The 13589-nt window shown below is 40.2% G+C and overlaps 2 protein-coding genes across 10 annotated transcripts in view; one reads left to right on the plus strand and one right to left on the minus strand.

The window, feature by feature from the left end:
- The window catches only part of ciao1 (cytosolic iron-sulfur assembly component 1), a 118033-nt gene extending 116956 nt beyond the window's left edge, over positions 1 to 1077 (minus strand). For 2 of the 6 annotated variants that reach the window (XR_002598595.2, XM_087145217.1), the window contains exon 1: positions 762 to 1074. Coding sequence is in view for 3 of the 6 variants with exons in the window: in XM_087145217.1 (XP_087001343.1) it covers positions 762 to 948 (187 nt within the window). In the remaining 3 variants the exon portion in view is untranslated. Of the gene's footprint in view, positions 1 to 761 lie in introns of all 6 variants that reach the window. The other 4 variants (XR_002598594.2, XM_087145218.1, XM_022240979.2 and 1 more) reach the window with 3 other exon arrangements.
- A 4456-nt stretch (positions 1078 to 5533) lies between these two features.
- The window catches only part of ddrgk1 (DDRGK domain containing 1), a 64923-nt gene continuing 56867 nt past the window's right edge, over positions 5534 to 13589 (plus strand). For 2 of the 4 annotated variants that reach the window (XR_015427470.1, XM_087144801.1), the window contains exons 1-2: positions 5534 to 5792; positions 8876 to 9028. Coding sequence is in view for 3 of the 4 variants with exons in the window: in XM_087144801.1 (XP_087000927.1) it covers positions 5630 to 5792; positions 8876 to 9028 (316 nt within the window). In the remaining variant the exon portion in view is untranslated. Of the gene's footprint in view, positions 5793 to 5835; positions 5942 to 8875; positions 9029 to 13589 lie in introns of those variants that run through there. The other 2 variants (XM_022240982.2, XM_022240984.2) reach the window with 2 other exon arrangements.

Here is a 13589-nt window from a genome sequence, read left to right on the forward strand (position 1 = left end):
CTTTCAATTTCTTTTCAATTTTTTGTGGGTTAACCAATTACATTTTTAATTATTCCCACAAAACAAAATCACCCCCCAAAAAGTGATTTTTCGGAAGTCTGATTGCAGCCATTTTTCAAGTGGCAACCCTCAACTTTCTCGGGCACTTAGGACCATTTTTCAACCGTAGTTTTCAGCCCTTCTGCCCTCATATGAAAGCTCAAAGACCCAGGGAGTTGATCCTGGCGACGATTTACACAATCTCACCATTTTGGGGGCCAAACAATCTCTTTTTTCAAAAGATACTGTGGGTGGGGGCACTTTTAATGCTAATGAGCTGGTCAGAAATTCTCACTTGAATTAGTGGTCTGCACCCTGTAGGTGGGACCTAGTCCAGTAGACTAGCCCCCAGGCTGGGGCTAAGGCCTAGTCAAGTTATAGTCCAGGTAATTAAGTCTTATAAAGCAAGTCAAGGTAATCAGTTTCAAGTTCGATAACCCATAATATCTCAAAAACTAAAGGACCGATTAACATAAAATAAATTAATTTGAATGGTATCTAAATGAACCCTCAGTTCATTCAAACTTTTAATCTATTGTCTAGTAATGCCTGACCTCAAAACGGAGTACGGCATGTTGGTAGGTCTGCAAATTTTAGCCCTAGATTGGGGGGCTAGAGTGGACTACTGTAGGTGGGACCTAGTCCAGTAGACTAGCCCCCAGGCTGGGGCTAAGGCCTAGTCAAGTTATAGTCCAGGTAATTTGTAAACAACAGAATCTCACCTTGGGCGCCTTGTCCACCATTCCACTGCGTACCCCACATGCGAATAGTTTTATCACCGCTGCAGCTAGTTAGAAGTTTACCACTTGGGCTCCATGAAACGTGCCAAACACGATCCAGATGCCCTGAAAGCGATGCAATGTTTTCTAACTTGCAAAGCACGTTCATGATTCCACGCGCCTTGTGCATATGTGGTGGTAGATACCAGTACAGCGTGTAGTTGTACGAGTACACATGTGTACATGTACTTATGTACAGTCGATCTAGCTCGCGCACATGCACAGCGCGCCGACCTAGGGACGGCGCGGCGTTGTGTTCATGCCCCTCACTTAGTTGTGTATTCGCGCATGCGCAATAATGACATAATGGTCGTCGGCCTGAAAAATTACTCTAGCTCGTAGCAGACGACGTATATCGGTGGTGACCAAAGATCGTATGGGGCCGCTTCAGGGTGCAGACCACTAATTCAAATTAGAATTTCTGGCAAGCTAATTAGCGTTAAAAGTGACCCCCCCCCACAGTATCTTTTGAAAAAGGAGATTGTTTGGCCCCCAAAATGGTGAGATTGGGTAAATTGTTGCCGGGATCAATTTCCTGGGTCTTTGAGCTTTCATATGAGAGCAGAAGGTCTAAAAGCTGCGGTTGAAAACTGGTCATACTAAAGTGCCCCAGAAAGTTGAGGGTTGCCACTTGAAAAATGGCAGCAATCAGACTTCGGAAAAATCACTTTTGGGGGGTTAATTTTGTTTTTTGGGAATAATTAAAAATGTAATTGGTTATCCAAAAAAAAAATTGAAAAGAAATTGAAAGATAAGTGACCAGATGAGAGTTTCATTTGTGTTTCAGAAATCTCAGGGATGTTGGCGTGCATGCTATTGGGTCTGGAACAGTGCTGATTTTACACTGTTTTCAATGGGGTTTGAATTATGGACTGTACCCTTCAACACGATCTTTGGTGGTGACCCATGTGTGGGATTGTACTGCTATTTCCCTTGAAGACCTTGTGTGTGAATAAAGTGCCAAGGGTCTATCAAATGGTGATATGTAATAGCTTCTATTGACGCCAGGAAGAACAAAGGCAGGCATTGTCGGGCAAGCTTTGTTTTCGGCTTGGTAAAATGTCCGCTCGTGCATTCGTTGATCTCTGTAAGCTGATTAAAGGCATTGCGAGTCCAGATTTTTGGCAGTTTACTAAATCTGATCGACTTCAAACTTAGCAGACATTTGAACAATCATCCAAGGACGGTTCTAGAAGAAATTCACAGTGATAACTTAATTAGTTTATTTAGTATTGACTTTTGAATAATTAAATTATTCCCTTAGACTTTGTACACAGATTGCACACAGATTTCGGACTGTCCTATATCAGGCTATGAGGGCACTATTGTGGAATTACTGTTACACCTGCCTGGGGTTTCAATTTTCAACAAACTGTCCTATACTGAACCATAGATGGCGTTGTTTCCACAACATAGGGGTGCACTGAACTAATTCAAGCTCCATTGAAAATAGAGTAAAATCAACCAAGTTTGGAGCCCCATGCAGGCAACTGAAGTCCCTGAGGCCTCTCAAACAAAAATCAATGTGTTGTTTGGTCCTTCAGATTTCATTTGATTTTCAATTTTTAGTAGGTTAACCAATGAATTTTTTAATTATCCGCCCAAAACAAACTCACCCCCCCCAAAAGTGAATGTTGCCAAGCCCTCCCAGCGGCCATTTTTCAAATGACATCCCTCACCTTCCTTGGGCTCTTCTGACTAATTTTCAATCCCATTTTTGTCTGCTTTGCCCCCAGATGGGTGCCCCTGAATCTACAGAGATGATCCTGGGCCATACTGATACAATTCCGCCATTTCTCGGCCCAAACAGACCCCTCTTTTCGAAACAATCTCTGGGAGGTACTTTCCTTTTTCTGCGCCTCGTCCTGGCGGAGAATTTTCCTTGAATTGGGACACTGCACCCATAGGGTTTGTACACACATTGTCCAGCATAATGCGTGAGCAGTCCTCAACTTCGACCGAGAATTACTACCAGAACGAAAGAGAAATCAGACTAAATTTTCCCTTCCCTTTGATCGCAAATATACCCAAGTGTCCAATTATTGAATAATATTTCCTAAGTTTTTTTCCAGTTTTGGACAAAAATCACGTGACATGAAATTAAAGAAGCAGTTTTCCTGCACACGTGTTTCTAGCCCATTGACTTTGTACACGTTTTCAAGAAACTATTTGGCCAATTTTCAAAGGTTCGATCAACATCAAAGTTACAGACAACAAAGACCCTGATGAAAAAATTTTGCTAAATTTATGGCGTTTTGTTGACGTCATCACCTATTTTAAAATTGATTTTTGAATATTTAATTTTGCCCATAGGTTTTGTACACGTTTTTCAACAGCCTATTTTCGGCATGTTGGTAAATGTACACTTGAAGTCCCTAATGGAGAGTGAGGCTCCCAAAAAAGAATCGTCAAAATTACTTCATCAAGGGTCACGTGACATGAGATTAAAACTTCAGCTTTCCCATAGAGTTTGTACACGTTTTTCTGTTACGCAATATTATCGATCTCAATGAGAGTAGTCCTGAATTTCAACTGAGGATTGCTATGAGAACGAAGAAAAATCATATTTTTTTCGTCTTCATTTGATTACATGTTTACCCAAGAGTCTCAGTGTCAAATAATATTTCCTAATTTTTCTCTCAGTTTAAATGCAAATCACGTGATATCATCTTAAAGGAGTAGTTTTCAGCCCATTGACTTTGGGTACTGTTTTGAAACCTTTGAGATATTTGATTGCTATGAAAGTGATAGACAACAAAGACCTTGATACAAAAATTATACTTAATAAATGACGTCATGATGACGTCATCTTGTGATTTATTATTGATTTTTCAACATTTACTTCAGCCCATTGACTTTAATTGTACACGTTTTTAACCCATCATTTGGGTAATTTTGAGATGTGTGGTCATCATCAAAGTTACAGCCAACCAAGACCTTGATAAAAACGTTTGGCTAATATTTATGACGTCATGATGACGTCATCAACTATTTTTCATTGATTTTTGAATACTTCACTTTCCACTACAGACTTCGAAGATGTTTTTCAAGAGCCAACATTTATTTCAGCCCATTGACTTTGTACACGTTTTCGTGACACTATTTTGGTAATTTGGCAATCTTCAATTGTAACCTAAGTTACAGCCAACAAAGACCCTGATGCAAAGATACGTGCCAGGGGACGTATTATGTCCTGAACCCCAAACAGGCCATGTGATGAAGTCAATGACAACATCAGACCCTTAACTTCCAGATCCCACGTGACGTCGTTTGCCATGTTGTTGTTGTTGTTTTAATGGCGCTTTCAGCCAAAAACTGTACGTTTATTCATACACTTTATTAATCAGCATCACATTACGGATTTAGGAAGAAGGTCCAGTTTTAGAGGCAGGAGAAAACCGGAGTACCCGGAGAAAACCCTACGAGAGGAGGGAAACCAAATGCACTCAAAGCCTGGACCAAGCCAGGAATCGAACTCGGGCCTCACTGGTGCAAAGAGAAGAAAGAACCACTACGCTAACCCGCTCCTGCTTCATTCACCATGTCAGAGTAGTTTGTAAGTCTATATCATATAGCATTACTTCGAGTCACAGTTATCAAAAGTGAAATTCATTTTTGCGCCAAAAGGATAGTGTAACAGATGTCATTTAAAGTGGTCCTGCAATCTTTTTTCTTACATTTTGTACACAGAAAATGTGAAATGAGCAATGAATTACTGTTATGTTATGTTAGATATTATCAAAGAATTTTTTTGAGTGACAATGCATATTTATGGTTATGCAAATAAGCTGGGGTTTGCAGACCGAGTGTGTCTGATTGGGTTCAAATCTTTCAGATATCTTGAAAAGATAGTGCTTTAGAGGAAAATTGACCTCATGTGATGATGACGTCATGAGGAGAAAAATCACGCGACATTAAAGTTGAACTCTTGAAGGCCCTACATGCATCTCCTGAAGTACTTGTTCGATTGGGTTCAAACCTTGCATTTATCTTCAAAGGGAGCTTTTCGGACGAATAATGAATTGATGTGACGATGACATCATCAGAAGACAAGTCACGTGACAATAAAGGTGAACTCCTCAAAGCACTATATCTCGTGAAGCACACATTCGATTGGGTTCAAACCTTGCAGATCTTTTGAAAAGGAAGAGTTAGACAAATATTGACCTGATGTGGTAAGGACTTCATCTTGTGACTGGTCACGTGACATTAAAAGTACATTCTTTACAAGCCTATATCTTTTGGTAGCCTATATCTTTTGGAAATTTGGTAGACAGATTTGGCAAGAGTTATAGACATCATGGTGACATCATGTAAAGGGTGCAAACTTTAATTCTTTATCATGATCTCCTAATGTCCAAAAGGATGAAATTTAAATGTGGTAGTACATATATCTCAAATGAAGGAATGCCCTTTTCTTAAGAAAAAGGACAATGCGAAAAAGCTCTTTGCTCTGTCCTTGAGACAGACAAAACCTCTAGTTTTATATGCGTCCGCAGTGGGATTCAGTACGCATGCGCAAAAACTGAGTGAGGGCGCGGCATAAACATACGTGCAAACCAGAGCAGCGAAACCAGTCTTGAGGAAAGACTATCGGTCCCTGTACGTTCTGATGACGTTTGTAAGACGTCTAGAGATTATGTACTTGACGGGAACCAGTCGACCACATCCAAAGCATATACATCACGGAGGATCCCGACTTGAATCAAGCCTAGCTAGTCGCGAGTTAAGGTCAAGTGGACCGCGTTGGCTAGGCTAGGCCGACATTATGAATAAAACTACTGCATGCACTGTAACAGCTGGCAATTGATATGACGAATGAACATAGTAAAATGGATGGAAATGACAGAAATGTACACCTTTCAGCTCAGACAGAGTTTGTGATACCAGCAATTCTTGCAGCTCTTTCAGTACTTGCATTTGTTATCGGATCAATTATTTACGTCGTAAGCAAGTTGAACCATGGGAAGCGTGGTAAGCACATGTCTTCTACCATGTCTACCCCCAGAAGTGTGAGGTCTGACGTTTGCAAACTTTAATTCTTTATATCTCCTAAATGTGTGGACGTTGGAGTTCTGGGGGGCATATGTGATCATGGTCATGGCTGATGGCCGTGTTTGCAGGTTTGTGGCGTTCATTACCATCAGCAGTAGCACCCAGTATTATAAGGAAAACAAAGTCCTCTTTTTCAAACTGATTGACGTTCTGACCTTGTGGATCGATTCCTCAATCCTGGTACCATGCCCTAGGTCTAGTTTGGGTAAATTTTGACAATGTTTAAGCAAGAAAATCAGATAATGCCAGAAGTTTTACCCAAGTTCTGTGAAAGACGACCGCATCACGCCATTTTGTTTTTTGTCTGTACTTGACCCAGCAATTGTGGATAGGCTACTGAATTTCATAAAAGAAACTTTTATGGTTCCAGGTCAAGGAACCAGACTACATTTATGTATTCATCTTTGCGCACAGCTCTTTGTCGCGTCGTTTTACACTGCTATTTTACCCCATAATTCCCTCAAAAAGTAAAGCTCTTCCCTCTTGTTTCTGATATGAAAGAGGACATCAGTGCTAACTTATTTGGGTAAGTTGTTTTGAAAATGTAGACTTAGTTTCCTTATTATTGGAGGAGCGTGCTAATGGTAATGAATGTTGTGTTTGTTTTACATGAATCTTGATCGTGATCAGTGATCCATTGTTCGTTTAATGATACCAAAACTCGCCCAATAGAAGGTGTGAACCATGGGTTAGGATCACTGATCAGGATTCAGATCCGTGCGAAACAAACAGGCCACGATGGTAAGTCCAATATGTCCATCGACATGAAAGAGCGAGGCCCAGGCCCTAGTTCATGTAGGCCCAGTTCGTCAAAATTAGAGCACTAACTCATCTGCTCATGCCATGGTGGCAGTGTCATTCGGTCACCTCACCAATTTACCACTTCGCCCATGGCCACAACCACTTTTTGCACAATCACTTTGTCCATTTACAGTAACATTTCGCCCATTTACCACTTAACCCATTTGGCACTAAGCCCATTTGCCACTTGACCCATTAGCCACTTCATCCACACCCCCCTTCACTCATCATGCCCATAGCCTTCATCAAAGTTGGAGAGAGAGGAAGACTTATTAAAACAACCACCCAACCCCTTCTGAATCCACCCTGATTGCATTAAATAGCAATGTTTAATATATGTATGATAGGTTTAGAAACTGTCGAGATTTTCTTTGAAGAACATGTAAACCAATGCAGTGCTGTATAATATAGGCTGACCCAGCACTGGCGCATGTAGTGAGAACAGCGTGAAATACCTGAGCCACTCCTGTGACAGCATTAAGTACATTCCAACTTTTGACAACCTGTATTTGATACAAAATGATAAAAGAATATTTCAGTTACTCATTTCATAGCATGAGACATATTAGAGTCATCCTCATGCATCTAGGTATTTACCACTTCTCATGAGGTCTCAGTACAGTGCACACTGTTTGAAAATTTCTGAGCATTGTAACAGAAACAGTGCTTTTCAAAATGCATTTATTTTGTTGAAGTCTTGATGTGTTGATTTTTGAATCCGAAAACTTGCACGCAGTAAACTGTTAGGATGCAGAGATTTGTTGATTAATCACAGGCCTTCATGTACATGTAGGTGCTTGTGAAATTAGGGCATGCATAAAATACCACATGATGTTTTGGAAGTTATTAATTCTCATTAATACTTGGGATTTGTAATGTCACCAGACCTCTCATGGTCTAAACATATTGATATTATTACTGCTAAAGCTTCTAGAGTACATGTATTAGACCTCATTTTGAGAATATCTGGGGGTCACAATCTCAGTCATAACGAAGGGAAGTTTTGCTATGACTGTACAAGTATAAAGGATTATCAAGTCTGTCCATCCTTAAAATATGGTGTTCAGGTGTGGCAGCCCTACCGGTATCAAACCAGTCACATTCGTTCACTTGAGTGTGTACATGTACAACATAAAATTTAACTAGGATTATTTTCAATTAGCGCACAACTCCGTATCATATCACCTGGTTTGTTTAGGTACATGTTTTTCCTCACTTCATTCAAGAATTTGGTACACGTATCTCTCTTTTTGTTGTAAGTGCTTGCATGGGCTATACAGTGTACCAGTTTTCAATTATTTATCCATCAATAGTCGTAGAAATGATGCACTTCATTTTACTCATCCGTTTGCCAGAACTGATGCTTTCAACCATCCAGGTTTTCCTTAGATTTTCCCCGTACATTGAGTTCACTCCCCAGCAAGTTAGATATGAATTTCTTTTTAATCTGAACAGTTATAAAATAATGCTGAAGCTGGTTTTAGACACTTTTAGTGGTTGTATGTTACATGTACTGTACATGTAAGTGTTATTCTGTGGATGGACCAATTGCTGCTGGAGCTAGCATTCCTTGGCTTGCTTCTTTGCATGGGTTTGGGTTATTTGTGGTTGAGTTTTATCTTTTATCTGCCTTTTTGTATTGTTCATCTAGTTTATTTGTTTACAGGCACTTTCAACCGTTTTCAGTAGGTTTTTTAGGTTATTTTATTTATAGGTTGTATCTGATCTTTTCTTGTAATGTCTTTTTCTTTTCGTTTAATTTTGCAATGTTGCACTGATGCAGTCAGAGAGCCCCTTGATGAGCCTTAATTTGGCTTTTCGGGGAATCCCACGGGCCTGCATATGGCTCAATTTGTCGATTTGGATTTGTGTTTTATGTTATTCAACTGGTTTTGTTCACATTTCTTGTTTTTGCTGTATTTATTGTGTGCAATGTCCATTTGTTGGTTTCATCTTACAGTAGTTTGTAATTTGTATAAATGTATCGTCATTTGTCCATGTTTCTTGTCCGAAAAATTATCTAAATGAAATGAATTGACTTGACTGCACTGCACAGTACATTGCACTTTCATGTACTGCTTGAAAACCAATTTTGTTGTTCCTGTACATGTAAATGCATCTGTAGCCGGCTCTATATTCTAAGAGAAGCATCCCTACATGTACCGGTATTGTATCCAGCCTCTTCTCTTCCTGGACTGCAGGTGCAGCTGATAGGCACAGCCATGGGCATGAAGTACAGGCAATACCAAGGGAAGAGGATGATTTGGTTGTAGGAGCACACGTCATGCCTGTGCGCAGAGCTAGAGCTGCCAGAAACCGTATGATGAGACAAGCAGTCAGGCAAGAGCTGGAAGGTTGGTTGAAGGGGTTATAGGGGTGCCTTTTGAGTGCTTCAGCCTGGCAGAGATTTTTCCTTGAATCTAACAGTAACAGTGCACCCTTTATACACGCCCCCTTTTCACTTTCTGACACAGAAATAACACTGAATGGTTGTGAATATATCAAAAACCTCAGTTTCAGAGAAATAATGAAAAAGTCAATTGGCTGTGTTATTGGGAGAAAATGCTCAAGGTCGGCTAACGGCAAATGTGCACAAACAACAGTAACTGCCTATATACACTTACTACTAGTGCAGACAGAATGTGCCATCAACTTCTGAAAATTACATTTTCCACATGAGCAGCTTTAACAAGCTGAACGTTCCTACTGAAAAGGGAGGGTTACCCCTTGGCCAGACAGTGCCAATAGACATGACAGCAGAGGCCAAGTGCACGAAAGACATGAAACTGCAGCCATGCTTTGACTTGAAATCTCACCATATAAGTTACTCCAGTTGACAGGGTCCAGCCCAAGAGTTGAAAACCTGAGCCCAAAATAGGGCATTTCAAACACAATTTGAGTGGAACAATTCACAAGGAGAATGTTTCAAGAACTTTCAGTCACCTGTGCATATCCATGGCTTGGTGTCTGGCAACGCTTTAAATAGTGCCTAAATCAGTCGCAAATGCCACCAAATTTTTGCCAATGCGATAATATTTTTACCATAAAGTCACCATTTGCGATTTAAGATAGCTTTTTAACATACAAAATGTACTTGAACAATTTGAGTGTGCTTAAAAATCAAAAAAGCAATGATTATGTACTCAAAATTCCTTCCGGAAAGGTAGAAAGGGCTGCACAAGTCGCGTCGAGAATTTGAAGCTTACCATTTGCATTGCACATGTACATACTGTACATGTATACGATACTGTACATGTGTCTCGATCAAATGCACGTGTTGGTTGGTTCCTGATTGAAACATACATTGTTGATGCACTGTATACGGAAACCAGGACCATTTTAGAAACCATGGCTTGGGCTCCATTTTGTGCTGCTTTTTTGCTGCAACATAAATAAAGCCTAAAATGGAACTCATCCAGAATAAAGAATGCCGCTGTGATTTAGAGTGTCAGAAATGGTGCGATTCGTGTAGCAGGGTGTCCCACAACACAATGAAACCATGGACGTCATAACATCCGTGGCCGAACCCCTTGGCGAGCTTGAGAACCGTGATTTCGTTGATTGACCTCATCGGCGCTCGTGTACATGTGTACGTTGTGCAGTGTATGTGTGCCAGGCTGGGTCATGATTCAATGCCATGAACGATGTAAACACAATGTATTTATGCTACAGGTGTGTACGTACGTTCGTGAATATTCAGCGCACGTGATTATTAAACTTTCATAAAAGTGCTGATGCCTAGATTTTTCCCCATTAGGAACCAATGGCTTTCAAACAATTTTTTTTCTGAGAGAATTCATTTTTTTAGCTGATTTCAGCTTTTTTTATTGACATGTAAATGTTGACCCTGAATTTCAACTTTTTTGTACACCTGATCTGTGCAAAAGTATGGGAACTTTTTACATTTCCACTTTCGGCTGGCTGTTTTCAGCTTTAATATTAAGTGGCCACTCACCCCCTAAAGATTGAACCCTTATACTCTTGGTTAGGTTTGACTCCTGTTTATGGTGTTGGCCTTCATTAGGATTAGCCTTCATAAGCAGGGTTTTCCCCAGGATTTTGCAAAATGTGTGGTGAAGGCCTCGATCTTTACTGCAGCCACTGTGGCCAATGGCTGCGTGCCCTTCCAAGTTGGCCGTAATGCCTTTCCAAAAAAGTCACGTCGCGGCCACCTTGGCCAATGTGCCCTCCCCTTTGCAGCCGGCTGTATGTGTAATGAGAGTGTACCATGTAAGCCAATGCATGTAGCGCGATTCCGAATTGCGGCGAGTTCAACCTTTTCGGCTGCGTTCGAGCGAGCTACTCGTGCTAACCCAAGTACTATCCCGAGCGCACGAACTGCAGGAGTACCGTCCTCAGGTCAGCGAGAGTATACATGTACTCACCATCAGCGGAGTATACTCCTGACCCGAGTGTAATGTGCGCGCATCCACACTCAGGTTATCAGGAGTAACAACGCGAACCCAGGCTTGGATATCATTATCAGGGCTGCACCAGTGAGCAGTGTATTTTGAATGCAAATTTGCACGACTAAGTCGGAAACCAGGCGAGTGCTTATTGTGTTAAGAAAAAGTTTTGACCATTCGCAGACGCCCATCTAGGCCTAGGCCTACATGTATATCTCAAAATCATGCCGTCACACGATCATATAAAGAAATGCAAAAAGGATGCTTTCTTTCGGGAGGGCTCAAAGTGCCAGATGCTTTAAAACCTGTTTTCCAGAAAAAGGTAGGGATCAAGTATTTATAAACTTGTAAACTCCAGCAAAGTGGGCACTCAGTCTTGACTTGAAAAAATAATGACTTCAAAATGCCGACATGTGCTGCTTGCTGACTTACGTGGTATGCTGCCTTAATACACACCTGTACATGTACCATCCATATAATTCACTTCACCAGTTTAATTGCTTTGATCTGCCCTGGTTTATGTCTATCTCTGTTGTCGATTCAGGTAAGTTTGTCCTCGACTTTGATAATCGCCCTGTATTGAGGGCAGCCCATGCATGCCGTTTGTACTGACATAATACTAGTATGCACGGCACATGTCATGCACGCGGAATCTAGGGCCGCGGTTGCAAGTAAAACTTCGTTCAATAGGGCAACCCCCTAAAGGGACAGAGCCCATACGTGTGCTCTAGAGAGGGTACTGGTATTGATGCAAATATTGGGGAAACCCTTTTGTGGTCGCATGTGCGCACGCAATGTACATATATTTAGGCCTACTCCACGTATCGACAACGAAGCTCCAGGAATCGATTGTTTGTTTACAGCCCACTTTATACTGAGGATTTTTTTAGTGGTTTTGTGGAAAAAGGAACCAAGAAAATATGCAGACTTGAACGAAACAATGGCTTATAAAGGCCCACTAAAAAATTAATCAACGCACGATCAGTACTTTACTAAAAGGCCGACTTACGAGTTGCACAATGCCGACTTGATCGGAGTTTACCGTAACCATTTAGCAAACAGTAAACATTTAAAAGGATCCCCATTTCATTTAAATAAAAGGATACACACTATTTATTACATTTTAAACTTCACTTAAGGGAGTTAGGAATCCTTGAATTCTAATGGGAAAGGGATACAAAATCTAAGCAATCATTAAAAGGAGGATTAACAGATCTGTGCATGGTGAGTCATTTCATATTTTAAAGGGATCTAAACTGGATAATGCGGGACTCTACATTGGATAATAGGGCAGTTCCATGGTGTCGGACGTACATTTTGGACACTTCTACAGTGTGTGTTATTATACTTATAATCCTGAAGCAGATTTTGATTTTGATAAAAGACATCAGTTAGTTGGTACATTCATTTAATAACAAAATTTCTCACTCAGAATTATTATTCTTGTAGAAACTGACTCATAACACCATGGTGTCTGATGTACTCAGAGAAAGTTAATTTTTTGAGTTTCCAGTTTTGTTTCACAAACTGTGTGAATTGCTTGGACCTGAAGAAGTAGTTTTCCTGTGTATAGTTTTAGCAGACCCTTGTTAATGAACTTCAAGGCAAGACACATTTTTATCTTGTTGTGACTTTCATATAAAGCATTTGTTATATTGGTGTCGGACGTACATTTTTTGGTGTCTGATGTACACGTCCAAACTAACTTTTCAGAGTAGAAGGTAAGTTCAAACCCAAGCTTGTCTCATTTTTCTACCTTCATGAAGGCTTTAGTAAACTTTCCGAACCAAAAGAAAATGCCAAGCCATACAAAAATCATCAAAAGCAACTAGAAAGGAATTGCATGATGGGGCATTCAATGAAACAGTATGAAGGAAAATATTGTCTAGAAGTATTTATGCAAATTTTGCTCATTTAAACAAGTCATATACCGTCAAACATTCAAACTAAAAAACAGTTTTGTACAGTTGACAATCCTTTAGATAAATAAATTAAATTAAAAGACAATTGAATACATGTACCTGTAAGATCTTTTGGTCTTAGAACATGAAATTAAACAAATGCTGCATGTGTACTAAGCTGCAATTTTAAAGATTTGCAGTTCACACTTCACAGGTTATTGTACACATGTACAAATTAGTAAAAACCAAAAGTGAAGCCTATTTGGTACTTTTACAATGTTGGGGCCTCATTTCCATCTATGCAAATGAGGTGGTAGTGGTTCTGTACAGTGTAAAAGCATCGTATTGCCAGCAATGCATGGTTCTGACAGTGTCGGACGTACAGGGTGTCGGACGTACACATCTGATTCCACAGTTTTTGAGTATTTGAAAATATAATTGGGGGAGTTAAGCTGATGTCTAGAAAGAAGGAACTCATTGTGCTTTGTATTGTCAATTTGGCAGTCTTTTGCTGAAGGGTGAGGGGATAAAAAACTATGTCATTTTGGTGTCAGACGTACATAAGAAAAGTAAGTGTTATAAAATGAGACATTACATAGAATTTCAAA

Source organism: Acanthaster planci, linkage group LG13, assembly GCF_054643075.1.
Source record: "Acanthaster planci isolate LZ-2023a linkage group LG13, COTS_SCS, whole genome shotgun sequence".
Taxonomy (NCBI): Eukaryota; Metazoa; Echinodermata; class Asteroidea; order Valvatida; family Acanthasteridae; genus Acanthaster; species Acanthaster planci.